Source organism: Hypanus sabinus, chromosome 3 (genome assembly GCF_030144855.1).
Source record: "Hypanus sabinus isolate sHypSab1 chromosome 3, sHypSab1.hap1, whole genome shotgun sequence".
Classification (NCBI taxonomy): Eukaryota; Metazoa; Chordata; class Chondrichthyes; order Myliobatiformes; family Dasyatidae; genus Hypanus; species Hypanus sabinus.
The window spans coordinates 84,935,542-84,963,474 of NC_082708.1; the positions used below are offsets into that span (position 1 = coordinate 84,935,542).

Here is a 27,933-nt window from a genome sequence, read left to right on the forward strand (position 1 = left end):
CCGCAATGATGTGTTTGGGGAAATATAAGGGTGCAGAATTTCATGAAAAGAACACCTCTCCAACTGTTAAGCACGGGGGTGGATCGATCATCCTTTGGGCTTGTATTGCAGCCAGTGGCACGGGGAAACATTTCACTGGGAGGGAAGAATGCAATTAAATACCAGCAAATTCTGGAAGCAGACATCACACTGTCTGTAAAAAAAAAGCTGAAATAAAAAGAGGATGGCTTCTATAACAGAATAATGATCCTAAACACACCTCAAAATCCACAATGGACCACATCAAGAGGCGCAAGCTGAAGGTTTTGCCATGGCCCTCACAGTACCCCAACCTAAACATTGAAAATCTGTGGATCGACCTCAAAAGAGCAGTGCATGCAAGACGGCCCAAGAATCTCACAGAACTAGAAGCCTTTTGCAAGGAAAAATGGGCGAAAGTCCCCCAAACGAGAATTGAAAGACTCTTAGCTAGCTACAGAAAGCGTTTACAAGCTGTGACACTTGCCAAAGGGGGTGTTACTAAATACTGACCATACAGGGTGCCCAAACATTTGCTTTGGCCCCTTTTCCTTTTTTTTTGTTATTTTGAAACTATAAAAGATGGAAATAAAAAAGTAATCTTGCTTAAAATATTAAAGAAATACGTCATCTTTAACTTTATGCCTTTTGGAAATCAGGTCATCTTTTACTAGCTTAGCAGAAACAGAAATTTTGACCAGGGGTGCCCAAACTTTTGCATGCCACTGTATGTATAGTGTGTAGAATGTACGTGTATGTCTGCACATGCAGTATGTATATTCAATTCTGTTTTTACTGTCATTGACAATTAGTGAGCTTTGTTTTCTGTCAAATCCTTCTAGGTTGCTCTTTGTCATTATGTAAATTAGGCCTATGCTGCTTAGGGCCTGATCAATAGGCTTCAGGTGCTTTAGGTCCACAATATAGTGTGCAGCTGGGTTGGGTAGGTTTGCAGGAACACCACTTGCTGAAAGAACTTTTCTGATATGGAAAACTGTTGTGTTTTGTTTAAGTTAGTTACAAACTGTTCATTTACAATATCATTGTTTAAAAGTTGCTCAAGTTAGACAGAATCCATGGTGAGGGAAAATTAATGGTTTAGGTCAATGATCTTTCATCATGTGATATATGATTAGTTTCACACATTAACTGTTTCTCTGTATGCTTTAGTGAGCAGTTAGACCATTTAGTTTGTTTCAGATTGCATCATCTATCTCCAGTACTTTATACTGGGTTCACCAACATTAATTTAACACTATTACTTCCATCATCTCCAATGAGATATTACCACTAAACACATCTTTCCCCCACCTTCCCTTCTCTGCTTTCAGTATGGATTGCTCTACATGACTTCCCTGTCCACTTTACTCTCCTCACTGATTTTCCTTCTGGAACTTAGCACTGCAAACATGACGTGCTGCACCTGCCTCTCCTCTCTCACTACCATTCAGGGCCCAAACAGTACTTCCATGTGTTGGCAATACTTCACCTGTGGGTCTGTTGGGGTCATCTATTGTATGGTGCTTCAAATGCAGCCCCTTCTCCAGTGGTGAGACCCATTGCAGATTGGGGACTGCTCTGTCGAGCACCCTTTGCTCTATCCACCACATTCTCCTGGTGGCTACCAATTTCAGTTCAGCTTCCTATTTCCATTCTGTCATATCTGTCCATGGCCTTGTCTACTGCCATGATAAGGCCAAACTCAGGTTGGAGAAGCAACACCTCATATTCCATGTGGGTAGTCTCCAACCTGACAGCATTAACATAGATATCTCTATTTCTCCTTACTCTTACTATATTTCTCCCTCCCCTCCTTGCTTTTTCCCCTCCTACTTTCTTCTTTCGGATTTTGCTCCAAGTTCTGACGAAGGGTCTCAGCTTGAAGCATCGTGTTTATTCCCATCCATCAATGCTGCCTGACGAGCTGAGTTCCTCTAGCATTTTGTGTGTTGCTGTAAATTTTCTGCAACTGCATACTCTTGTGTTTATGACAGTAACTTCATTGTGTTCCTGCCTATACCCAGTAACCCTTCACTCATGTGCTTAAGAAGAATCCATCCATTGCCTTGAAATTATTCAAAAGATCTGCTTTCACGATAATCTGTGGAAGAGTTCAAAAAGACACATGAACCTTGGAGAAATAATCCACATCCACCCTGAGAAGCCTCCCCAGGATCTTGTATATTTCATTTAAGTCACCTTTTACTCTTCTAATCTGGAATAGATAGAAGCATAGTCCAACCTTTCATCATAAAAGCAAAAATCACTTTAGTAATCCTTTTCTGAAAAGTTTCCAACATGTCAACACCCTAAATAAAAAAACCTAGCTCCAGATGAGGTCTCACCAAAGCCTTTTAACAAGTACATATCTTAATGGAAATTCATTTCCTGACTGATAAATGATAGCATTCTATTGATTTTTCTAATTATTTGTTGTACTTGTGTTGGTGCTTGGCCTAGTGGATAAGGCATCGGTCTAGTGATCTGAAGGTTTCTTGTTCAAGCCTCAGCTGAGGCAGCGTGTGGTGTCCTTGAGCAACAACACATTGCTCTGCAATGACACTGGTGCCAAGCTGCTTGGGTCCTAGTGCCCTTCCCTTGGACAACATCGGTGGCATGGAGAGGGGGAGGCTTGCAGCTTGGGTAAATGCTGGTCTCCCGTACAACCCTGCCCAGGCCTGCGCCCTGGAAACCTTCCAAGGCTCAAATCCATGGTCTCACAAGACTAACGGATGTCTTTGTTGTACTTGCATACGTTCTATTTGTAAATCTTGCACTAAGACACTTTTTCATGTGAAAATGACGATTTTTCTCACATTTCTGAATCAAATTAATGTATCTACAAACGAGAAGCTGCAAATGTTGGAAATCCAAGTGTAAAGGGAGGTTTCTTTTTCTTATTGTGTGAATCAAAATGGCTTCTTTGTTTTGTTAAAAGTAGGAATGCTTCTTTGTTGCAAGAGAGTGCTGTAAGATTGCTTGGGTTAAAATTTACTGATAACGAGAATTGTATTCCTTTGTTAACCAATTGGGATTAGTATTGTTCTTTCTTCTGAGTCTGTAAGCTATTGTTGGCGGGCTTTTGGGGAGTTGGCGCGAGGGGGTGAGAGAGAGAGAGGCCGCAAAGCTGTAAACTGGGCGAGGAACGGACCCCAAGCAGGGGTCTGAAGCCAGGATGTACCCCAAGGAGAGGAGACGAAGATAGATGTGCTTGGTTGACCACTTCGGGTGGTCCTGAGCTGCAAGTCGAGGAGATTGGAGGGGATCGAATGGTGGCCAGAAGACTTCAGTAATTGAGCTCCAACGGTTGTGCACGAAGTGGTTTGGACTTTGATAAGTTGGCCCCTTTTCTTTATTTTCTTTTCCGTCATATATGCTGTATCGTTATTAATCACTTAGTTATAATAATCTTTATAAATTGTACTCATTTAATCGCATATGGTGTACTGTCTGTTTTTGGGCGAGGCGGGGACATCACACAGCATCCACACCAGCTGATTACCCAGTTTGGCGGGGCCGAAGGCTGCTCCCCCTAGATGAGAATGAGCTGAGTGAGCCTGAGGCCACCCAGGGGGTTACATTGTGGGGTGCTCGTCAGGGATTGATTTCTACGGAAGCTGTGTGATCGCCCTCTTTAAATTATGTCTGCGGCGAAGAGCTGGTGTGCCTTTGCGGGTGTGCGATTGCTGGTTTTCACTGCATGTGTATTGGGTGGGGTGGCTGCTGGTGGTAGCCCGGAGGTCGTTGTTCGAGTTCAGACTAGCGCTGACGAAATGGTGGTGGGACCATGGGTTGTCTGTACTGGGTGGAGAGTGAGGAGTGACAGGTTGGGATGTTCCAGCTATGTGGGCTCCGCCTGGTTGTTGGAATAATGTCCAGCCCTAAAGGGGCGGAGCGGACCTCTCAGTTGTTGGGTGCGTGGCAGTGCTTGGCTGAGGGAAAGCAACTGGAATTGGTTGGAAGTTTGAGTAAGCAGGCTGGTGGCATTATTAGAACTGTCGGGTACAATTACCTAGGGGTAACAGCTGTCAGTTATGTGAAAGTGTGGGAAAATGCGTGTGGTTCGACTGGAAGTCAAATGCTGCAGCTGGGGGGCTTACCATGTCCGTGGCAGGAGATTGGTGGAAAGTTTTTAGGGTATCCCTTTTGGCTAGGGGGGCAGATAAATTGCTTGTGGTGCCAAGGGGATCTGTCCAGGGGATCAGCTCCTCCCTCAGTTGTTCAGTTGATCTGAGAGGTGTCGGGAAACTTAGAGGAGGCCCAGTGGGGGAACGGCTTGGGATCTCTGGGGGAGCACGTTCCCAGCAATGTACCAAGGAACTCCTGAAAGGAACAGACCCTATTCCACACCAGCTGATTACCCAGTTTGGCGGGGCCGAAGGCTGCTCCCCCAGACGAGAATGAGCTGAGCGAGCCTGAGGTGACCCAGGGGGTTACACAAGCAACACACAAAAAACTGGAGGAACTCAGCAGCCCAGGCAGGATCTATGGAAAAGAGTACAGTTGATGCTTCGGGCCAAGACCCTTTGGTGACTCCTGCACTATGAGCTTTACTTTCCAATTTTTTAAAAAATCAAAAGTGCTTAGTACCTGGAAGACACTACTCAGGTTGGTGGTAGAGGCTGATGCATTAGGGATATTTAACACTTTTAGATAGGTATGCTGAGGCTCTCCGTTGGCGCGCAGTTGACCATAAAGAGCAGCTTTCCCCTCTCCATGCAACTGATGAATTCAAAGGAAAGCATAGAGTGATACAGCATCAGCAGTGTCACAGGAGTTGCCAGTCAGCATTGAACTCAATGTAGGACTGCCTTAGGAACTCCAACAGCTCCACATTTTTCCTCAGGGTTTACCTTCAGAGCCTTCCCTGTGAGTGGTTATAGCCTTAAAGTATTAGAGGTTTGAGATTAGAGTTTTCCTTCTAGAAGAGCTGTCAATCACAGCTGATGAGATACATCTGCCCAAAGCAACTGGTTTTAAGACTCCAGGAACCTGCCTTTGCTCCTTCTCCTGTCAGTAGAAATGTTTCCTCTGGGGTTAGTAACTGAGCCACATGTGAAGGCCAGGAGCTGGACTTGGTTGTCAAAGGCTATTTGAGATGCATGCTACTGGGAGCATTTAAGTGGTGGTAGGAGCTTACCCCCCACAACCACCCCGCTATAACAACCTTTAGAAACCAGATAGGTACTTGGATGAAGGGAAAATCGAGGGTGATAGGCTGTATAGGAGGGAAGTGTCAATTTGTGAAGTAAAAAGGTTGTCACAACATTATGTGCCTAGGGCCATACTGGCTATACTGTTCTGTGTTTTATCACTTAATGTAGTGTCTTACCAGATGCCTTCTAGAAATCTAAATCTGAAACATCCACAGAACATGTTTCTTCAAAGATATCCAATAAACATCATTTCAAGTCTGTGTTGAACTTGGCTGATTTCACCTTGAAATCAACAACGCGCCTGCAATAAAGTTTACATTAATAACTGCTTAATTTTCCCAACGTCAGATGTCAAATTTAATGCCCTATAGTTTTTTGTTGTCTCTATTTTTGAGTAGTCACATTTGCTATTTTCTAAATTAATGGAACCTTTCTCAATTACAGAAAATTAAAACCTAATAATCTACTATCTCATAGCTATTTTTAAGGTCGTATTAAGCCCTGATGTAAAATGCATCACGATCTATGGGCATGTAGCTCTGGCACTTACCTTGGTACTGTTTCACTGGTGATGATTTCTGAGTTTCTCTCTTCCATTTCTTGATTTGCAACTTTTTTTTAGATTGTTGTTTGTTTTCTTGGTAATAAAGACATAAAATATCTGTTTACATTATCTCATTATTTTTGATTTGGAATTCTTAACATTAACTTTATATAGAATACTTCACCAGGTAGCATCTACGTTAACAGTATATTCGACATTTTGGGCTGAGATGTCGATAGTACTCTTTTCCATAGTTGTCATCTGTAGGCAGCTTCTGTTGGGTTTGATAAGACTTGATGTGGATGTGATTTACATGCAGAATAGATATGTTTTACCTTGTATACTTGAAAGAGGGAGTTCGAGTTAGGTTGCAGCTAATGCAAATGAAAATATACCATATACATTAATATATTTAGAACAGTTTGCATCTAGGCTTTTCATGGGTTATTATTATTAAAAATGCATTGTTAGGTCTTGGTTAAAGGAAGCAGAAATAGAAGGGAAGATATGGAAGACATTAAATAATACATAAGATACGGAAGGGAATTTCAAAGCCTGGGATCTCATGATGCAAAGTGGTGGAACAACTGAACTTGTGTTTCTCAGGTTACAAATTCAGTTGGAGCAAATATCTATAAAAATTGTAAAATTGGAGGAAGTTACCCAAGGAATTGTATTTCTGATGAGACTTCTGACATACATCCAATTCCTTGCAGATACAAATCCTCTGCTTTGTTGTACACTCATTCCATTTGGGAGCTTGTTTTTGAGTTTTGCAGGAGTAAGCTGAAAGATCACACTGGGTTTGTGTTTGAAATAATGGTGATTTATTTAAAAACTCAACACGTACAAACAAGCTGGATGAACTCAGCAGGTCGGGCAGCTTGTTTGTATGTGTTGATTTGACCACAGCATCTGCAGTGTACTTTATGTTTATTTAAAAACTGTTGTGCACCAGGAGGCCAGACAAAGCTGATCTGAATTTGATAGAGCTTTTTTTTACATTCCCATTTGTTGAGATTACCAGTAAAACTACATTTTGATAACAGAATAGTGACTACAGCAAGATTTAATTAGATAATGGACTAGATCCTGATTACAGAGTAATATAATTGTCCACAGGTCTAACAGTAAATTCAATTTTCTATTACAATAGATGCACGCTGTAACATAACAAAACTCATGAATCTTGGAGGTAATCACTGCTAACATTCCATGTCTCTACTTCTAGGATATGGCTATGGTTCCGTTATCATAATATCACAATCCACATCACTATTTATTATTTACTAGGCTTCACTATTCTTTCCCCTACAACAGTTTGGAGATGTAAACTTGTTTTTGCTCCACAAACTTCAGCTCAGTTTTCATTGACCGTAACGGGTGGTTCCCTTATGCATTTGTGCTGAAAAAAGTAACTGGTATAAAAAAAAAGCATCGAGAAGTAGCATTAAAACCATAACACATAGGAGCAGAATTAGGACGTTGAGTCTGCTCTAACGTTTCATAATGACTGATTTATTATTACTCTCAACCCCTTTCTCCTGCCTTATCCCCATAACCTTTGTCACTCTGTCTAATCAAGCTCCTGTCAACTGCGGCCTTAAATGCACAAAAAGGCCTGGCCTCCACACCTGAATGTAGCAATGAATGACACAATTCACCATCCTCTGACTAAGAAATTTTAAGTCTAAGTGGGTGTCCTTCTATTTTGAGGCTGTGCCCTCTGGTCCTAGATTCATCCGCTATTGGAAACATTCTCTCCACATCCACTCTATCAAGGCATTTCAGTATTCAATAGGTTTCAATGAGATCTCCCCCCTCACTTCTAAACTCTAATGAGTACAGGCCCTGAGACATCAAATGCTCCTCATACATTAACACGTAGATTCACAGAATTATTCTCTTGAACCTCCTCTGGACTTTCTTCAATGCTAGCACCTTTTTCCTAGATAAGGGCTCCAAAATTGCTCACAATACTCCCAAGTTCAGTCTTATTAAGCAACATTAGATCTTTGCTCTTATATGCTAGTCCTCTCAAAATGAATGCTAACATTGCATTTGCCTTCCTCACCACTTTCTCAGCCTGTGAGTTAACCTTTAGGGAATCCTGCGCAAGGACTCTCAAGACCCTTTGCACCTCTGAGTTTTTAATTTTTCTCCATTTAGAAAATAGTCCATGTCTTTATTCCTCCTTCTATAGTGCATGACCATATATTTTTTTCCTACACTGTTCCATCGGCCAATTCGTTGCCCTTTTTCCCAGTCTCACTTAAGTTCTTCTGCAGACTTCCTGCTTCTTAAACACTACCTGCTTCTCCAGCTATCTTTTATTGTCTGAAAACCTGGCACAAAGCCATCAATTCTATTATCCAAGTTATTGACATTTAATGTGTAAAGAAGTGGTCCCAACCCCAACTCCTGCGAAACACCACTATGTCCTCTTTATTCTGGCTCTTTGCCTGCTGTCAGTCAGATAGTCTTCTCTCCATGCTAGTATCTTTCCTGTAGAAACATGACTCTTAGCCTGTTTAGCAGTCTCATATGCAGCACCTTGTCAAAGGCTTTAAAAAATCTAAATCAGGAGTTCTCAACCTTTTTTTATGCCATGGACCATTACCATTAAGCAAGGGGTCCATGGACCCCAGGTTGGGAATCCTGATATAAATACAGGTGTGCATTTGAATGTCCATTTGAACAATGTCCGACCGCACGTACGTCCATAGTCCCAATCGGGGAATGTAACGTAGCGGACATAACCAATCTCATGTATTGCGTGTCTCTTGAGTGTGTTAGCATTATCCAATATGCACTCCAGCCTCTTTTTTACTCTTTCTTTATCTGATAAGATTTTTGGCATCTTTTACATTATTGGCCAGCTTACCTCCATATTTCATCTTTTCTGTCAAGGTTTTTTTGTTTCTTTCTGTTGGTTTTTAAATACTTCCCAATCCTCGAACTTTCACTAATTTTTGCAGTATTATGTGCCTTTTTTTGCTTTTATGCTGTCTTGACTTCCCTTTTCAGCCTGTATCTTCAATCACTCTTTAGATTCATCTTTTGTGATTATCTATTTTGCACCTTCTAAATTGCCCTAGAAGCATGAGATCATAAGACATAGGAGCAGAATTAGGCCATTTGGCCCATTGAGTCTGCTCCATCATTCAATCATGGCTGATCGTTTTTTTCTCTCTCGTCAACTCCATTTCAGAATCAGGTTTATTATGACTGGCATGAGTCGTGAAATTTGTTAACTTAGCAGCAGCAGCAGTTTAATGCAATACATAATATAAAAACAAAATAATAAATAAGTAAATCAATGTACAGTGTACATGTGTTGAATAAATTAAAAATCAGAAATAATATCTCTAAGAAGGTCCAAGGGTTCAAAGCCCAATGTCAAAGTTCATTTAGGAATCAGATGGCAGAGGGGAAAAAAGCCTTTTTTGAATCGCTGATTGTGTGCCTTCAGGCTTCTGTACCTCCTACTTGATGGCAACAGTGAGGAAAGGGCATGCCTTGGCTGCTGGAGATCCTTAATAATGGATGCTGCCTTTCTGAGACACCGCTCCTTGAAGATGTCCTGGGTACTTTGTAGGCTAGTACCCAAGATGGAGCTGACTAATTTTACAACCCTCTTTCAGTCCTGTGGAGTAGTGCCCCCCCACCATACCAGACAGTGATGCAGCCTATCAGAATGCTCTCCACAGTATATCTATAAAAGTTTCTGAGTGAATTTTTTGACATAATCTCTTCCAACTCCTAATGAGGTATAGCCACTGTCTTGCCGCCTTGACAATTGCATTGATATGTTGGGACCAGGTTAGATCCTCGGAGATCTTGACACCCAGGAACTTGAAGCTGCTCACTCTCTCCACTTTCTGATCCCTCTATGAGGATTGGTGTGTGTTCCTTCGTCTTACTAATGTTGAGTGAAGGTGGTTGCTGTGACATCACTCCACTAGTTGGCATATCTGATTCTTGTACGCCCTCTCGTCACCACCTGAGATTCTACCAACAATGGTTATATCATCAGCAAGTTTATAGATGGTATTTGAGCCATGTCTAGCCACACAGTCACAGGTATATATAGAGTGGAACAGAACAGTGGGCCAAGCACAAGACCCTGAGGTGCACCAGTGTTGCTCGTCAGTGAGGATGAGATGTTATCATCAATCCGCACAAATTGTGGTCTTTCGGTTATGAAGTCAACGATCCAATTGCAGAGGGAGGTACAGAGGCCCAGGTTCTGCAACTCAATCAGGATTGTGCAAATGATGGTGTTAAGTGCTGAGCTATAGTCTGAACAGCATCCTGTCATAGGTGTTTATGTTGTCCAGGTGGTCTAAAGCCATGTGAAGAGCCATTGAGAATGCATCTGGGAAGGTCAGCAGGAGATGTTCATGGAGTGAGCATTGTTTCAGATTCGCTCCATAACCTTTACTTTTTTTAACCTTTGATCACCCTTATTTAACTTACTTTTACCTACACCAAAAAATTCTTGCTACTTTCTTGGACTTAATGAGTTTATTGTGAATTTTGAATAAATGAATACAGAAATGGCTCTTAGATCTAAAGGGCGAGAACCTGGGAAAGATCCTAACGGGAAAGGGAAGAAGAAAAAGACCGATCCTAAGCGCACCGAATTGACTTATGAAATATTATTGGAGGTTTTAAATGAAAAATTTGAAGAACAACAACAAATTTTCAAACAATATATAAAGACTTTTCAAGATTATATGGATAAGACAGATTCAGTAGTTAGCCAGCAGCAAGTTCTAATTGCAACTTTGCAAGAGGACGCTCGGAAGCGAGACTTGATAATTGAAAAACTGGAGCAGAAATTACTTTTGACGATTAAACAGGTGGAAACACTTAAAGCCAAGAGTGTCGACTTTGAGAATCGGTCTAGAAGACAGAACTTACGCATACTTGGTCTCCCGGAAGGTATTGAACAAGGGGATCCCTCGAAGTACTTTGCTCAACTTTTAAAGGATGCGTTCCCTTTTGTATTCCCAGACAGTCCTCCATTACTTGATCGCGCTCACAGAATTATGCGTTGATCACCAAGTGCTTCAGCTAAACCACTGGCTGTAATTGTCCGATTTCATTATGTGCATGTTAAAGAGCAACTTACTCATGTGGCTTGGCGTGTAGGGATGGTCAAATTTCAAGAATTCAATTTTCGATTAGTGGAAGATTTTAGTCCAGAGGTAATGAAGGCAAGGCTTTTTAAACCTCTGATGTCCGAATGTTATGAGTAAAATCTAAAACCTGCACTCATATACCCTGCGAAGCTCAGAATATCGCCTCCCAATGCATCTGGGCGTGTTTTCTTTTCTACATCTGAAGCGAGAAGCTTTTTGAATGAGAACTTCCCTACTGCTACGGATTCTCATCTCTAATAAATGAGTGATTTTGATCGTTGCAAGATGGTTTTTGTTTCCGAAACCAGATTTTGTTTCTGGCTATTGGTGTAGGTTTACTCTATATTTTATACTCTAGTTAAAGTTTTATTTGATGTACTAATCTTTTTATTTTACTTACTTCTTATCACTGTACTTTAGCTTTGGTCATTTTTATTAATCCTTCGAAGGTGAATTTTTTTTACTAAGATGGCGGTTTCTTTAAAATATTTTTGGCTTTTTTTGATATCACCTTTTTTTTTCTCTCGTCTTCTTCCTATAATGCATTTCTTATCACAGTTTAAATTTTTTTCGGTTTGTTTGGGTTCTAACCCAATTTTTAAGTTACTAGTGATTATATTCTTTGTTTTTTTTTACTACCAATTATATTAAGAAGTTTGGTTTTAGTATATTGATTATTACTTCTTTAGAGTTTGGGTGGATCTTTTTTATCCTTTATATACAGAGTTGCCTTCTGCTGATATGGGGATAGATTTAGTTTCATCTCTCCTTTTTCCCAGCCTTCTCTTGGGTGGGGGGTGTTTTTCTAAATCTTAGGTTCTTTACATCAGTTTTTAGTTTTTTCATTTGGGCTGATATTAAACTGCTAAAATGTCCGCGATGCCATCACTTCCGGGTCCGCCCCTTATTTTTGTTCCTCTTCTGGGTGCATGAGTTCATAATTTGGTTAACCTTTTATATACCAAAGAGTTGATTTCAGAAATATGGCTTAAGCTATCCGATTAAACGGAAAAAGATTTTCAAAGTATTCCAAAGACTTAATGCACATATTATTTTTGTACAAGAAACTCATGTGAGGAAAGAGGACAATTATCACTTTTTTAGGTTTTGGAGGGGTCAACAGTACCATTCGAATACGAATGCTAAATTAAAGGGAGTTTCTATTTTTATTGACTTCTCTATTGCATTTGTCCAGCACGATATCTTTTTGGATCCGAATGGTAGATTTTTGTTAATTACTGGCTTACTTTTTAACAAAAAAGTTGCTATGGTTAATGTTTATGCTCCAAATGTGGATTATCCCAATTTTTTAAGTCCTTATTTACTTCTCTACCTAATCTAAATGAATATAAGTTAATAATGAGTGGTGACTTTAATTGTTGTTTAAATCCTTTGTTGGACAAATCTATATCTACTCAGACTTTACCTAATAAGTTGGCCACTTATATTAACTCTTGTTTGACTGATAATGGAATTTTTGATATTTGAAGATTTCGGCATTCTAAGGACAAAGAGTTTTCATTTTTCTCACATGTTTATCATTCCTACTCGAGAATTGATTATTTTTTTTATTGACTCTTGTTTTATTCCATTGGTAATCGGTTGTAATTATGATATTATAGCCATCTCTGACCATGCTCTATTAAAGCTTTCTATTAAATTTACGGATACAGCTTCTAGTGCTAGACAATGGCGATTTGATTCTACCTTACTGCAAGATACAGATTTTATTAAATTTATGAAGGAACAGATCGATTTCTTCTTTTCAACTAATTTCACGGATGATATTTCTTGCGGAACACTTTGGGACACTTTTAAAGCATATATACGTAGACAGATTATTTCCTACTCAGTTGGTCTGAGAAAATGCGTTAAGGATTGGTTGATAAAATTAAAGAGATTGACAAGAAATATTCGACTACTCCTAGAAAGGAGTTTTACAAACAAAGGGTTGAAATTCAAATGAAACATAGTTTATTACTTACATCTTCGATTGAAAATCAATTAATGAAAACCAGATCTGATTTTTATATACATAGTGATAAATCGGGTAAACTGTTAGCTAGTCAATTGAAGAATGCTTTGGTTAATCGTCAAATTACTAAGATTCGTCAGCAGAATGGGGATCTGACAATTAACCATGATGAGATAAACAAATCATTTCAAGATTTTTATACCTCCCTGTATCATTCTGAATTCCCTCATGATTATAATACCATGTCTGATTTTCTCGGGAAATTGAATTTTCCAAAATTATCATCAGATGATCTTTCAATATTAGAAACTCCTATTACGGATGCAGAAATTAAAGGGGTTATTTCCTCTATGAATTCTGGGAAAGCACCAGGTCCAGATGGGTATACAGTAGAATTTTTTAAATGTTTTTTTCCGCTACTCTTTCTCCTTGGTTATGCAGGGTTTTTGAAGAAGCAATTAGATTGGGTGATCTGCCACAATCTTTTTTCGAGCTTCCATTTCTTTAATACTGAAGAAAGATAAAGACCCTATTGACTGTGCATCCTATCGACCAATATCTTTATTGAATGTAGATTCCAAGATCTTTTCCAAGTTACTGGCATCCGGGCTGGAGAAGGTATTACCCCAAATTATTTCGGAAGATCAAACTGGTTTTATTAAAAATCGCTATTCTTTTTTCAATGTTAGGAGATTATTGAATATTGTTTATACTCCTTCACATTGCACTTCAGAATGTGTCATTTCAGTAGATGCGGAGAAAGCATTTGATAGAGTTGAGTGGCCATACTTATTTACTGTGCTTGAGAAGTTTAATTTTAGTCCGACAGTCATTTCCTGGATTAAACTGATATATCATACTCCAGTAGCTTCGGTGCTTACTAACAATCAAAGATCTCCCTTTTTTTGTTTATTTCGGGGTACTAGACAAGGCTGTCCTCTTAGTCCATTATCATTTGATATTGCTTTAGAACCCTTGGCAAGTGCTATCAGAGAATCACAGAACATTTCTGGCATTAATCGTGGGACGGATATACATAAACTATCACTATATGCAGATGAATTATTATTATTTATTTCTGATCCTGAGAAATTCATTCCTGCAGTTATATCATTGTTGGCTCAATTTAGTAATTTTTCCAGGTATAAATTAAATCTTAATAAGAGTGAATTGTTTCCTTTAAATAGACATGTTTCAATTTATGGAAATTTACCTTTTAAATTAGTTAATGACTCTTATTTACTTAGGGATTAAAATCACAAAAAAATCACAAAAATCACAAAAAAACTATAAGGACTTATTTAAGGTTAATTTTTTACCCCTAATCGATCAGATTAAATGTTTGTTTACTAAATGGTCACCAGTATCTTTATCTCTGCTAGGTTGGATTAATGCTATTAAGATGGTTGTTTTACCCAAGTTTTTGTATATATTTCAAGCGGTACCAATTTTTATTCCGAAATCTTTTTTTGCTAATGTTGATTCAAAAATTTCCTCATATATATGGCAGAATAAAAATCCTAGATTAGGTAAAAAAATACTTATGGAAGGCAAGGAAGGAAGGTGGATTGGCATTGCCTAATTTTAGATTTTATTATTGGGCAGTTAATATCCGATATTTGATATGTTGGTTAAAGGATTGGTATTTATCTTCTAGCCCTCATTGAGTGAACCTGGAAATTAAATCTGTACAAGGATTTTCATTGGGTTCTATTTTAGGGTCTTCTCTTCCCTTTGCTCTTTCTAAATTGCCGAAACAAATTGACAATCTGATAAGTAATCATACTTTACGTATATGGTTTCAATTTCGGAAATTTTTTGGATTGACTCAGCTTGTTTTAAATATTCCTATTGTATCCAATTGCTTTTTTTATCCTTCTATTATAGACCAAGCTATGATTTTCTGATTTATTTTTGGATAATTGCTTTGTCTTTTGAACAATTATCTAATAAATATAATTTGCCTAGATTTCATTTTTTTAGATATTTACAGATTAGGAATTTCTTAAATATTGTACTTCCTACTTTTCCAAATTTTTTGTGTTCATGTATTTTGGAGAATTTGTTTGAACTAAATCCTTCTCAGAAAGGGCTAATGTCAAAACTTTACAATATAATTATGAAGATACGTTCAGAGCCCTTCTATAAGATTAAGAATGATTGGGAAAGAGAACTTAACCTTACTATTGAGAATTGGGATAAAATTCTTCATTTAGTTAATACATCATCTATATGTGCTAAACATTCATTAATACAGTTTAAAGTTGTTCATAGGGCTCATATGTCCAAGGATAAATTGGCTAATTTTTATTCCTATATAAATCCTATTTGTGACAGATGTCATTCTGAGATAGCGTCTTTAACTCATATGTTCTGGTCGTGTCTGCTTTTGAAAAAATATTGGAAAGACATTTTTGATATTATTTCTACGGTATTGAACATTGATTTACAACCTCATCCTATTACTGCAATTTTTGGTTTACCAATGATGGACTCACTCCATTTATCCTCTTCTGCTTGTCGAATGATTGCATTTCTTACATTAATGGCTAGAAGATCTATTTTGTTGAATTGGAAAGAAATTAATCCTCCTACTGTATTTCATTGGTTTTCTCAAACTATGTTATGTCTAAATTTAGAAAAATTTAGAAGTGTTGTATTTGATACTTCTATTAAATTTGAAAAGATATGGAGACCATTTATTCAATACTTTCACATGATGTAATATGACCCTGTTCCAAGCCTATTTGTTTTTCCAGTTTTGATTTTATATATGTTGAGAGGATCGGAGTTGACGACACTGATGATTTTGTATTTTTGTGAGATATTATAAACAGCCCTTTTTTTCCCATTTTTTCTTTCTCTTTTTTCTTTTTTCATTTTTTCCCCTTATTATTAGATTATTACCTATTATTGCCTTATTATTAGATTATTACCTAATCTAATAATTAGATTATTGTTTATTTGTTACTTGTATCGTCCATGATTTGGGAATACTCATTTATACTGTAACTATTGCTTATGTATTCTTTCATGTTCAGTTGTAATGTGTATGTTTGTAATCCCATTATCTATGTATCAATTTTATTTTGTTGATATTAATAATAAGATTGAAAAAGAAAAGAAAGAGAATGCATCTGCTATTGACCTATTGTGGCGATGAGCAAATTTCAATGGGTCCAGGTCCTTGCTGAGGTAGGAGTTCAGCCTAGTCATGACCAACCTCTCAAAGCATTTCATCACTGTTGGTATGAGTGCTACCAGGTGGTAGTCATTAAAGCAGCTCACGTTATTCTTCTTAGGTGCATTTCCCGGCCTTCTCCCTGTAACCTTTGATGCCATGTCCAATCAAGAACCTATCAATCTCTGCCTTAAATACACCCAATGACCTGGCCTCCACAGCTGCATGTGGCAGCAAATTCCACAAATTCACCATCTTCTGGCTAAAGAAATTTCTTCACATCTTTGTTTTGATTGGATGCCCCTCTATCCTGAGGCTGTGCCCTCTTGTCCTAGACTCTCCCACCATGGGGAATCATTCTTTCCACATCTACTCTGGGTAGACCTTTCAGCATTCAAAAAGTTTCAATGAGATCCCCCCCCCCCTTTCTAAATTCATGCGAGTATGGACGGAGCACCATCAAAAGTTCCTCGTCTGATAACCAATGAAAACTCTAATTTTTAGTAGTCAGTGTGTGCAAAAATCTTACATTGTGCAAATTTTTTCCTGTGACAAAAGTATGTGTGCACTGAATGCACATATGGCTTAGTTTATGTAGGTTTACAAAATACTTGATTTAAAACTGTGCAGAATGACATACATATTTAAGTCAGAGTTATTTTTTCTCTCTCCTGTCTTTGGCATTTACCCATTCGTTGTAAACTCTATCTAGACTAATAGAACTTCCATCCAATTGAAAGCTTTTGATTCTCATTAACGTAACCAAGTGACATTCACCTAAATGGTTTCTCAGCTTGTTTTTGAGTTGATTCATTTTGTACACTGTCCAAATGCAATGTACTTGCCAAATGACGCTTCAAAAAGTCATTTCCAAATATCATCCCACTTCTTTCCACTAGCAAATTCTTCAGCAACTTTCACATCGTGACAATACAAACATGTAACTCCAACTTCCGAATCATTCATAAATATTTCTGGTAGCTGAAGGTTCATGACCTCATGAGCTTTCGATGTAGCAGTTTCTACTGTATTGTTAAGCCATTCAACTTTAAATAAATTTGCAGTTCTTTTGCGCTTCATGCCTTCCCTTTGCTTCTTTTGAATTCGACATGGTGAATCAATATTTTTTCAATAAAAACTTAGGATCCACAGGATTTGAAACAGGTCTTTGTAAACCTTACGATATGAACACTGTCTGCCAAAGATAGCTGCCTCCGTGATGCAGCTGTACAGACCAGAATAGGAAAGGTGAAGTGACGTAAATTAGTGATGTGCATTGTGGTATTTGAAAAGTCGACTCTCTAGTTATTTTCAATAAGTGTAATTATTAATTACTGCATTATTTTAGGTTGCTAACCTTTTGTGCGCATATTAATTTCCTTTGTGCGCTGGTTGAAAAATGTATGTGCACTCACACAGCTTAGAGGGAACATAGATGATAACTCTTTCATTCTTGGAATCATCCTTGTGAACCTCCTCTGGACCCTCTCCAATGCCAGTACATCTTTTCTAAGATGAAGAGCCCAAAACTGTTCACATTACTCCAAGTGAGACCTCATCAATGCCTCTGCATCACATCGCTGCTCTTGTATTCCAGACCTCTTGAAATGAATGCTAATATTGCATTTGCCTTCCTCACCACCGTCTCAACCTGCAAGTTAACCTTCAAGGTGTTCTGCACAAGGACTCTCAACCCCTCAGATATTTGGATTTTCTCCCTGTTTAAAAAATAATCCGCACATTTATTTCTCCTACCAAAGTACATGACCATGCATTTTCCAACATTGTAGTTCATTTACAACTTTGTTGCCCATTCTCCTAATCTGTCTAGGTCCTCCTGCATCCTACCTGCTCCTTCACTAATCTTCATATCATTTGCAAACTTGGCAACAAAGCCATCATCTAAATAATTTTTTATACAGCATAACAAGAAGTCCCAACACTGACTCCTGTGGAACACCACTAGTCACTGGCAGCCAAACAGACAAGGATCCTTTTATTTCCACTTACTGACTCCTTCCAGTCAGCCAATCCTCTAACCATGTTAATAACTTTCCTATAAACCACAGGCTCCTAACTTAATAAGTAGCCTCATGAGTGACACCTTGTTAAAGACCTTTTGAAAGTCCAGATATACAATATCCACTGCATCCCTTTTACCTATCCTACTTGTAATCTCCTCAAAGAATTCCAACAGGTTCGTCAGGCAGGATTTTCCCTGAAGGAAACCATGCTGACTTTGTTCTATCTTGTTCTGTGTCACAAATTACTCCATAACATCATCCTTAACAATTGACTCTTAACATCTTCCCAACCACTGTGGTTAGTTAGGCTAACTGGTCTGTAATTTCCTTTATGCTGCCTTCCTTCTTTCTTAAAAAGTGGAGTGACATTTTCAATTTTCCTGTCCTCTGGCACCATGCCAGAGCCCAATGATTTTTGAAAGATAATTGCTAATGCCACCACAATCTCTTAACGCTACCTCTTTCAGAACCCTAGGGTGTAGTTCATCTGGTCTGGGTTACTTATGTACCTTTAGGTCTTTCAGCTTTTTGAGAACCTTCTCCCTTGTAATAGTAATTGTCCCCACTTCTCTTAGTTCACCAACATCTGAAACACTGCTAGTGTCTTCCACAATGAAGACTGATGCAAAATGCTCATTTAGTTCATCTGCCATCTCCTTGTCCTCTGTTATTATTTCTCCTGCCTCATTTTCTACCAGCTGTATATCCAGTCCCATTTGTCTTTTATTTTTAACATTCTTGAAAAAGCTTTTACTATCCACTTTGATATTATTTGCTGACTTGCTTTGATATTTCATCTTTTCTCTTCTATTGATTCTTTTAGTTGCTCTCTGTAGGTTTTTAAAAACTTCCCAATCCTCTATCTTCCCAAAAATTTTTGCTTTGCTATATCTGTCTTTTGCTTTACGTTAGCTTTGACTTTCCTTGTCAGCCACGGTTGTACTCTTTTGCCATTTGAGTATTTCTTCATTTTTGGAATACACATGTCCTGCACCTTCATCATTTTTTCCAGAAACACACACCATTGCTGCTCTGCTGATATCCCTGCCAGCAGCTCCTACCAATTTACTTTAGCCAACTCCTCACTCATACCACTGTAATTTCCTTTACTTCACTGAAATACTGCTATGTCAGGCTTTATTTTCTCCCTATACACAAAATACTCTGCAGATGCTGGGGTCAAAGCAACATGTACAACACACTGGAGGAACTCAGCAGGTCGGGCAGCATCCGTGGAAACAAACAGTCAATGTTTTGGACTGAGACCCATCATCAGGTCTGAAGAGGGAGGGGCAGGGCCATATAAAGAAGGTGGGGGAGTTTCACTGTGCCTCCTCCTGCTGCTTATCACTTCCTTCATGGTTCCGCCTCCTTCTACTATCCATAGTGCTTTCCCTTACATTCCTCTTTCACTTTTCCTGCCTATCCCCTCCCCCACCCTTACTGGTTTTTGACCTGGCTCCTTCCCACCCTTCCCCCCACCTTCTTTATAGGGCCTCTGACCCCTCCTTCTTCAGTCCTGACGAAGGGTCTCAGCCCGAAATGTTGACTGTTGTTTACTTTCTCCCTATGAAGTTTCAAAGGCACATTTAATGTCAGAGCAATGTATACATCCTGAAATAATTTGTCTTTGCAACCATCCATGAAAACAGAGGAATACCCCAAAGAATGAATGACAGTTAAATGTTAGAACCTCAAAGCCCCTCCCACCTCTCCCTAACCAGCAAAAAACAGCATCAGTGCCTCCCCAACTGAGCACTCAAGCATTAAGCAAAGCATCAATAAAGACACAGACTTGCAGTATCCCAAAAATTACTTGTTCACACAATATTTGACATATTACAGGCTCTCTCTCCCTAATAAGAGAAAAAGAGGTGTCTCCGTTTCACAGTTAGAGGGGAGACATACAAACAACTCGCTGATTTACAATTTTAAAAGTCCGTTGTTTTGCTTTTTCCGAGCTCTGGGCCCTAATTTGAAGTTGAACTCAATCATATTGTGGTCATTGGTTCCTAAGGGTTCTTTTACCTTAAGCTCCCTAATTGCCTCTGGTTCATTACATACCACCCAGTCCAGTATAGCTGATCCCCTAGTAGGCTCAATGACAAATTGCTCTAAAAAGGCATCTCTTTGGCATTCACCAAACTCACTGTCTTCAGATCCATCACCAACCTTAATTTCCCAATTAACCTGCATATTAAAATCTCCCATGACTATCATAACATTGCCCTTTTGACATGCCTTTCCTGTTCTCTGTTGTAATCTGTGGTCCACCTCCCAGCCACTGTTGGGAGACCTGTATATAACTGTCATCAGGGTCCTTTTACCCTTGCGGTTTCTTAACTCAACCCACAAGAATTCAACATCATCTGATCCTATGTCACATCTTTCAACTGATTTGATGCCTTAGTTTACCAGTAGAGCCACGCCACCCCCTCTGTCTACCTTCCTATCCCTCCGATACAACGTGTAACCTTGGGTATTCAGCTCCCAACTACAACCATCCTTCAGCCACGATTCAGTGATGGCCACAACATCATACCTGGCAATCTATACTGCTGTCGTCTCTACTAGTGACCCTGTCCAATTAACTTTAGTTAATTGCTGGTGTCCACAGTAATATCCAGGAAACAGTAGAATCAATGAAAAACAGGACCGACAGACAACCTTTGTGCAAAAAGCAAAGTTCAAATACAACAGAGCAAACAATGACAAGAAATATCGAAATATTGAGATCAGTGCCTCTAAAGGTTGTCCACCTTAAGCTCCCTAATCATATCTCATTCCTTACACAACACCCAGTCCAGAATTGTCTTTCCCCAGTGGTTCAGCCACAAGCTACTCGAAAAATCCATCTCATTGGCATTCTACAAATCCCCCTTCTACAAAATCCAGCACCAACTTAATTTTTCTCTATCTACGGTACTATGCAAAAGTCATCAGCATCTGTAAAGTGAAGATGCTTTCAGAATGATGAAATGAAATGTTATACAGATATCTATATCCAAACAAATGCTGTCAGGAGCAGTAAACAGTAAAAATCAAAATCAAATCAATATGTAGTGTGACCTCTTTGCCTTTAAAACTGCATCAATTCTCTGAGGTACACTGTCATACAGTTTTAAAAGAAAATTGCTAGTAGTTTCTTCCAAGCATCTTGGCAAATTTGCCACAGTTCTTCTGCAGACTTCGGCTAACTTGCTTCTGTTTCTCTTGGTAATCCCAAATACCTCTGATGTTGAGATCAGAAGTCTCTGAAGGCCTTACCGTCTGTTGCAGTACTTGTTCTTTTCACTGAAGATTGGCCATGTGGTTCAGGTCATTCTCAACTTCATTCTGCAGCAAGATTTTGATCAGGCACCTCCCTGATGACATTGCGCGATGGATAAGAATCTGTTTGTACTCATTGACAATTCCATTAATTCAGACCAGATTACCAACTCTTTTTCAGAAATGCAGCCCCAACTCTGCTGGGAACCTCTGCTGTCCTTTACTGTTGGCTGAAGACACTTGTCCATGTAGCACTCTCCTGCTCCTCTGTGGACAAGCTGCCTCCTGTTTGAGCCAAAACTTTCATCAGTCCAGAGCACATGTTGCCACTGTTCAGCACCCCAGTACTTGTGTTTTTGTACGTAGATCAGTCTCTTGGCTTTGTTTCTACTTTGGAGGATTGGCCTTTTGGCAACAACTCTTCCTTGAAGACCACTTCTGACAAGACTTCTCCAGACTCTAGAGGGATGTACTTGGGTTCCAGTGGTTTCTGTGAGTTCAGAGCTAATAGCAGTGCAGGATGTGTTTTGATTTAGAAGGGACCTCAGTTTGATGTATCTCATCTACGCACTCAGTTTCCATGACCAGCCACTGCTTTTCTGGCTCTCAACCTTGCCCGTTTCTTTGTGCTTCTTCGAAAGAGCTTGGACAGCACATCTTGATTCTGCTGTCTGATACGAAATTTCTGCTTGCTGATGCAGGATGACAACCTTGTGTCTTGCTGCTCAGCTTACTCTTGTGATATTAGAATTGATGAATTGCAAGTTAATCTATCATACCTGCTACACTGTGACCTTTTAGTTTGGTTGTCCTTTGCCAGGTTTGATTCCTTCTGCACCCATTTTTGTTGCATTTAATCAGCTTAGTTCATTCAACTTGTTATAACTTTGATTGTTAGCATCCTGTTTATCTTTTAATTATGCACTGAGCTTTATACCTACAAAGTAATCAAGTTTTTTTTTATTTTAAAATGGTCTATTATTTAATGTTACTTTTTAAGGAAATATAAAGCATTCTTTGTAATGTTTAATTTTTTAGAAAATAAATTTTTAAATGCTCTTTTCTACTGACACACTAATGCAGGATTCAAAAAACCATCTAAAATGAAATTTATGTAAAAAGTCCAGGGCGTTTAAGATTTCTGCACAGTACTGTATTGATATCCCATGACTTGTAATATTGCCCTTTTTACATCCCTTTTTGATCTCGTGTCATAATTTGTAACCTAGAAACTGTTTGGGATTCTGTATGTAATTCCCATCAGGGCCTATTGACCTTACAGATTCTTAACTACTCACAAGGATTCTACATCTTCCACTCCTATATGAACTCTCTCTAAGGATTTGATTTTTTTTTAACCAGCAAAGCCAGCACCTTTGCCTTCCTGTCTGTCCTTTTGATACAAGGTGAATCTATGGAGATTAAGCTCCCAGATATGATCATCCTCCAACCACCAATGCCCACAGCATCAAATCTGACTATCTCTTAACTGCATTACAAGATATATACCTTATTCTGTGTACTATGTGGATTCAAATTCACCACTTTCCGTCATATATCAGTGCTCTTTTTGATTTTGCTGCCATGTTATACTTAAGCTCATTCCACTGACTGCAATCTTCCCCAGTCATCTGCGTGTCCTTCCTCACAGACTCACTACACAATGCATTGACTTGTATACCAATTGCATCCATCCCCCCCGGCAACTTAGTTTAAACTAATTTGCTCTAGCAAATCTGTCAGCAATGATATTGATCCTCTCAGGTTCAGGTGTAACCCACCATTTCTGTACAGGCTATACCTTTCCCAGAAGATAACCCAATGATCCAAAAATGTGAAACTCTGCCCTAACTGGCACATGATACTCGAAGTAATCCAGAGATTACTACCTTGGAGGTCCTGCTTTTCAGCCTCTTCCCAAACTTCCTATACTGGCTGCACAGGACCTGTGGCTGTTCACCCTCCTTCTTGAGAATCTTCTAGTTGCTCTAAGACATCCTGGATCCTAGCACCTGGGAGGCAATGAACCATCCTTGCCCCTTTGTTTTTGCGGCCTTAGAATTTGCTGTCTGTCCTCCTAACTATCTAGTCTCGCATCACTATTGCTCTGCCTAATTTTACCCTTCCTTGCTTAGCCTCAGAGTTGACCACAGTGCTACTGGCCTGGCTGCTGCTGTGCTCTGATTGGTCAACACTCCCAGCAGTATCCAAAGGGATATATTTGTTGCTGAGGGGAACCCAGTACTGACTTTTTACTCCCCTAACTTCTCCTGGTCACCACGTATTTAAAGCCTGCACTCTGGGTGTGACCACTCAGTAAAAGTCTTACCTGGACCTGAAGGGTGCACTTCCTATAGATGTAGTCATCAGGGAGACTGGGTATTCTAAAATCCCACATCCCACAGGAGGAACATTCCACTGCCTAAACTATCATCCTGTCTATACTTGTCATACCTCTAGTCTTTTCAAGTCCTAGTCTCTGCCTGTTCATGTCCAAGCCTGTTGAGTCAAAGCCCGACCACTCTATAGCACTGGTTCACTCACACTTTGACTGCTCCAACAATTAAGGAGGTGCTTGTATTTAAAAACTGTGTGTTTTTGAAGTACACTTTATGGCAACTTTATGAAATGGGCTCACTTAGCACATGAAGACCTGCAAAAACTGATTAATTTCCACTAAGGGTATTTCAGCATTGTTAATTACTGAATACAGGTGTTCCCCCCCCCCCCTTTTACCAAGGTAGTGCGTTCCTATGAAACCTTTCTTAAGCTGAAATGGTGTAAAGTGAAGAACCATTAATTTATATGGGGAAAATTTTCGTAAAAGTGAAAATCCTCTGTGTAATGCAAAAACAGGTTACTAATGTAGGTCTTTGTAAAAGTGAAGTGGCGTAAAGCGAACATTCGTAAACTGGGGAATACTTGTAATGACCATGAAGAGCTTCCATGCTGTCCCTCAAGTTATTGTACAGAATCTTGTTTTTCTTCCATATTGGTGTGGGATATGTACAATGTTGTGCTGTCTCTGTAACACACTACACTGTTAGCTTATTATATAGCCAAACTTTGAGTGGAATTGAAGCTTGCAGCATTCTGATTCATAGGAAGCAAGAGAGACTACTGTGAGCTAATGGATTGTGATATTTGTTTTGTATAGTGCTGCTACTTATTAGTAGAGATTTGTATATTAATTGTTTCCCTTCTTTCCTGAAGTCGACAACAGGAAATAGAAGAAAAGTTGATTGAAGAAGAAACAGCAAGAAGAGTAGAGGAACTTGTAGCTAAACGTGTGGAAGAAGAGTTAGAGAAGCGCAAAGATGAGATTGAACGCGAGGTACTCCGACGTGTCGAGGAGGCTAAGCGTATTATGGAAAAACAACTGTTGGAGGAGCTTGAGCGACAGCGACATGCTGAGCTTGCTGCACAGAAAGCCAGAGAGGTAACGCTCGGTCGTTGGAAAAGCAAACGACAGTCCATGGCAAAACTTTCAGTCACAGTTAATAGTCACCACTTAGTTACCATCAATAAATGGAATCAGAATGCATTTACCTCTTTTCCTGCAGTCTTCAGTACCACAACATTGTTTTTTTTAAGTTGCATTTTTCTTCCATTAGAGCCTAAGATGCTGAATGTAGTATTTAATTAGGCTACACAAGCATTGTGCCATGGCATTTGCTGTTTAAATTAAAGAACTTTAGAAGAAACAATACCAAAGTACCAGTGTACTAGTTGAAAATCTCTTTTCACACTTATTTAATTGAAACTTTTGCCATGGCTGCAGACTTTATTATCTAATTATGCAAAAAGATTTTCTTTTAAAGGCTCTTACAGGAGAATGATTTGCCCTTCATTTGTGTAATCACTTTGTTTTCCATTTTGATTCCATGACTTGGTCTTTCCCACTACTGTAATAGGTCAAAGTGGATGAACCTACAATACTCGTGTATGGCAAGTGGTTCATGTTTGCTGCATATCCATCTTATATAAGATGCAACAGAGACGCTTCCTCTGTTGGGTTTCTGACATTGGCCTTCATTTTATTCAAATGATTCTAGGAACTAGGCCTTTAACGTTCCTCCTGAGTATATTTATAAGTAATTTTTTTCTCCTAAATCAGCTGGTGAGTTCCTGTTTTAATGTGAAGCTGGACATTCTGTGTTACGTGGTCACAGTAGCAAAAGCAGAAAAATATCTTCCTCTGAAATAGTGAATTGCTACATATTTATTGAAGTTTGCTGACACTCATTACCTCTGGATTCTGAAATGAAATAGTCTTGTAGTGTAGTGCAGTATCAGTCTCAATTGCAATTTGGTAACTCTTTAAGTTTGAAATAATATAGGTTTCAAAAGTGTATATAGTTTTCTTCCAGTTGTTTAGAATTCTTGAGTGGAATTAGGAAAGACCAAAGTGGCACAAAATAGTGTTTTATCCATTATTTGCTTTGAAGAAACTAAAACTAACAAATGAAGTTTAATATTGCATTTAGTTTTGACCATATGACATCACTTTTAAGAACACGATGATTTAATTTCATTATTGTGTAGATCAACAACAATGCAAGTCCTGGCGTATTTTCTTACTGTTAAATGACTGGGTGGCTTCAAATATGTTTACTTTTATTTTTGCTTTCTAGATCAAAATTGCTTCCAAATATTTGGCAAAAAGAATGACTTCATTCATTTCTAATTCTTTTGAAACTTTGAATAACCTTCTCATCATTGCCAAGCTTCTGCTTCATCCATGTGCCCTTCCCCCTCTAAACTGACTGTCCTTTGGTTTTGCATCCCCATTCCTCAAGCTAGGTCGAACCCCAGATTTATGAATAAGCTGAAGTAGCTACTGATCTCTCTTTGGTGAGACTGACACTGATTGTTTTCTTATATACCCTCTAAAAGATATAAGCAATTCATATCTCCATTTTATCGCTTTAAATTCAGGGCTGGGTATTTTTCTCCAAGTGTTATATGTTGAAAGGTGATTATACTGAGCCTGCCACTTTCGTGCAATACAGCATATTTTCATGTGGTGCCACATCTGTCAATAAAACAGCACGTTGGTAAAGTTAAAATGATCCCCAACCCATGTATGGCTATATTTTAAAATTCCACAGTGGCTTCAAGAGGTTAGTTAGTAGTTGGGTTGTCATGTAATGTTAGGTTGCACATAAAAATTTGATGAATTGTTTCAGAAATAAACCCTACAATGATTTTTGGCTACAATCCCTGGTGGTTTCATGTTTACATATTGTATTTATGAACTTGTCCTGTAGTTTTTAACATTAAGTGAAAGATGTTAGTTTTTTTTCATTACTGCATCAGTTGGTTTCTTGGAGTTGAATTAATATTAATTTCAGAATATCAGCTGCCTTAGAGTAAGTATATCATATTTGTATTTGATACAGGGATGAGCTTTATTGTTTAACTTAATTGCAACTTAATGAAATTATAAAACGCTTTCAGATCAGTATTGTATTATAAGTTGCATGATAGTAGTACCTTATTTCAATGTGCTTTTATTTTGAAGTACTCAGTGCATTATATCTTAAGGTATAGCATTTTGTATTATTTACTCTAACTTTATTCAGATTATTTGAATTTCTAGGGTTGATGAGTATCGGCTTGTAGCACATTACTATTCATAGTAAGATTATTTTTCTTTCTCATGTCTCTGATAGTTTTGCTCGGCTTCATGTTTACATTGTCATCCTGCAGACAAAGGGCAAATTTCCTGGGCCATTCACAGTATTGAAAATGTAATTTTTCTGTTCTGGAAAATCCAGTTCTAAGAACTTTATTTGGTAGTGTTTAATTTTGTTCTGTAGGGGAATCTAGAATTTTGATGTCTTTAGAAAGATACTTTATGACAAAGCCAATATTAGTTAACCAGTATTTATTAAATGAATAAAGGCAAACAATGTCTTAATTTTCAAAACTTAATGTATCATGAGTAGCTTCAAGGTTACTTGTGTGATTTGTTCTCAGAACAGAAAAAAGTCATCATTTCTTCCCACTGTGAAAGATGCTCTCAGTTCCACAAAAGGATGGATTAAAGCTTGTATTTTTCACTAACAGTAAATGTATCTTTCTTATTAATTGTTTGCCTTAGGAATGGTGATTTATATTGTTTCTTCTTACCGTAAACATCTGCATTCCTCAGCTCAGCCTGCGTTGTGTTGTGTTTCTTGTTATTGGCTGAGCTGCTGATGCAGGTGTTGCCAAGCTAACAGTACAAATCAGTTTAAAGAGGAAGCTGGCGCATATGGCAGCCGAGGAGCACACTCTGCAGGACACTGGACGAGACAGTAAATATTCAACTTTTAATGCTGATTAATGGAGTTATAGGTAAAGCATACGTAGGTATTTGTAATTGATGAAAAAAAACTTTGTTTTTTTATTTTTTAATGTAATTGGTAAAGTTTCTGTAGAAGTTGTATTATGTGTGGTTTAAAGAAAGTAGTAATATCAGCAAGGCTGAAAAAAGGGTGTGGGTCATTGTCATTTGAGGGGTTGGGGTTGGGGGTATGATGTAATCCAGGAGAAATTGTAACTAGGGGCAAAATAGTTCACCAGAATGACTGGCAATAAAAGTGGCTGTCTTGGGTGTAGGGAAGAAGGAAA

At 38.6% G+C, this 27,933-nt stretch overlaps 1 protein-coding gene across 2 annotated transcripts in view; it reads left to right on the forward strand.

The window, feature by feature from the left end:
• The window catches only part of arglu1b (arginine and glutamate rich 1b), a 58,264-nt gene that overhangs the window by 12,559 nt on the left and 17,772 nt on the right, over window positions 1-27,933 (forward strand). Inside the window, exon 2 of one of the 2 annotated variants that reach the window (XR_009511244.1) lies at window positions 24,529-27,617. Coding sequence is in view for 1 of the 2 variants with exons in the window: in XM_059964754.1 (XP_059820737.1) it covers window positions 24,529-24,754 (226 nt within the window). In the remaining variant the exon portion in view is untranslated. The remainder of the gene's footprint in view (window positions 1-24,528; window positions 27,618-27,933) is intronic. The other variant, XM_059964754.1, reaches the window with a different exon arrangement.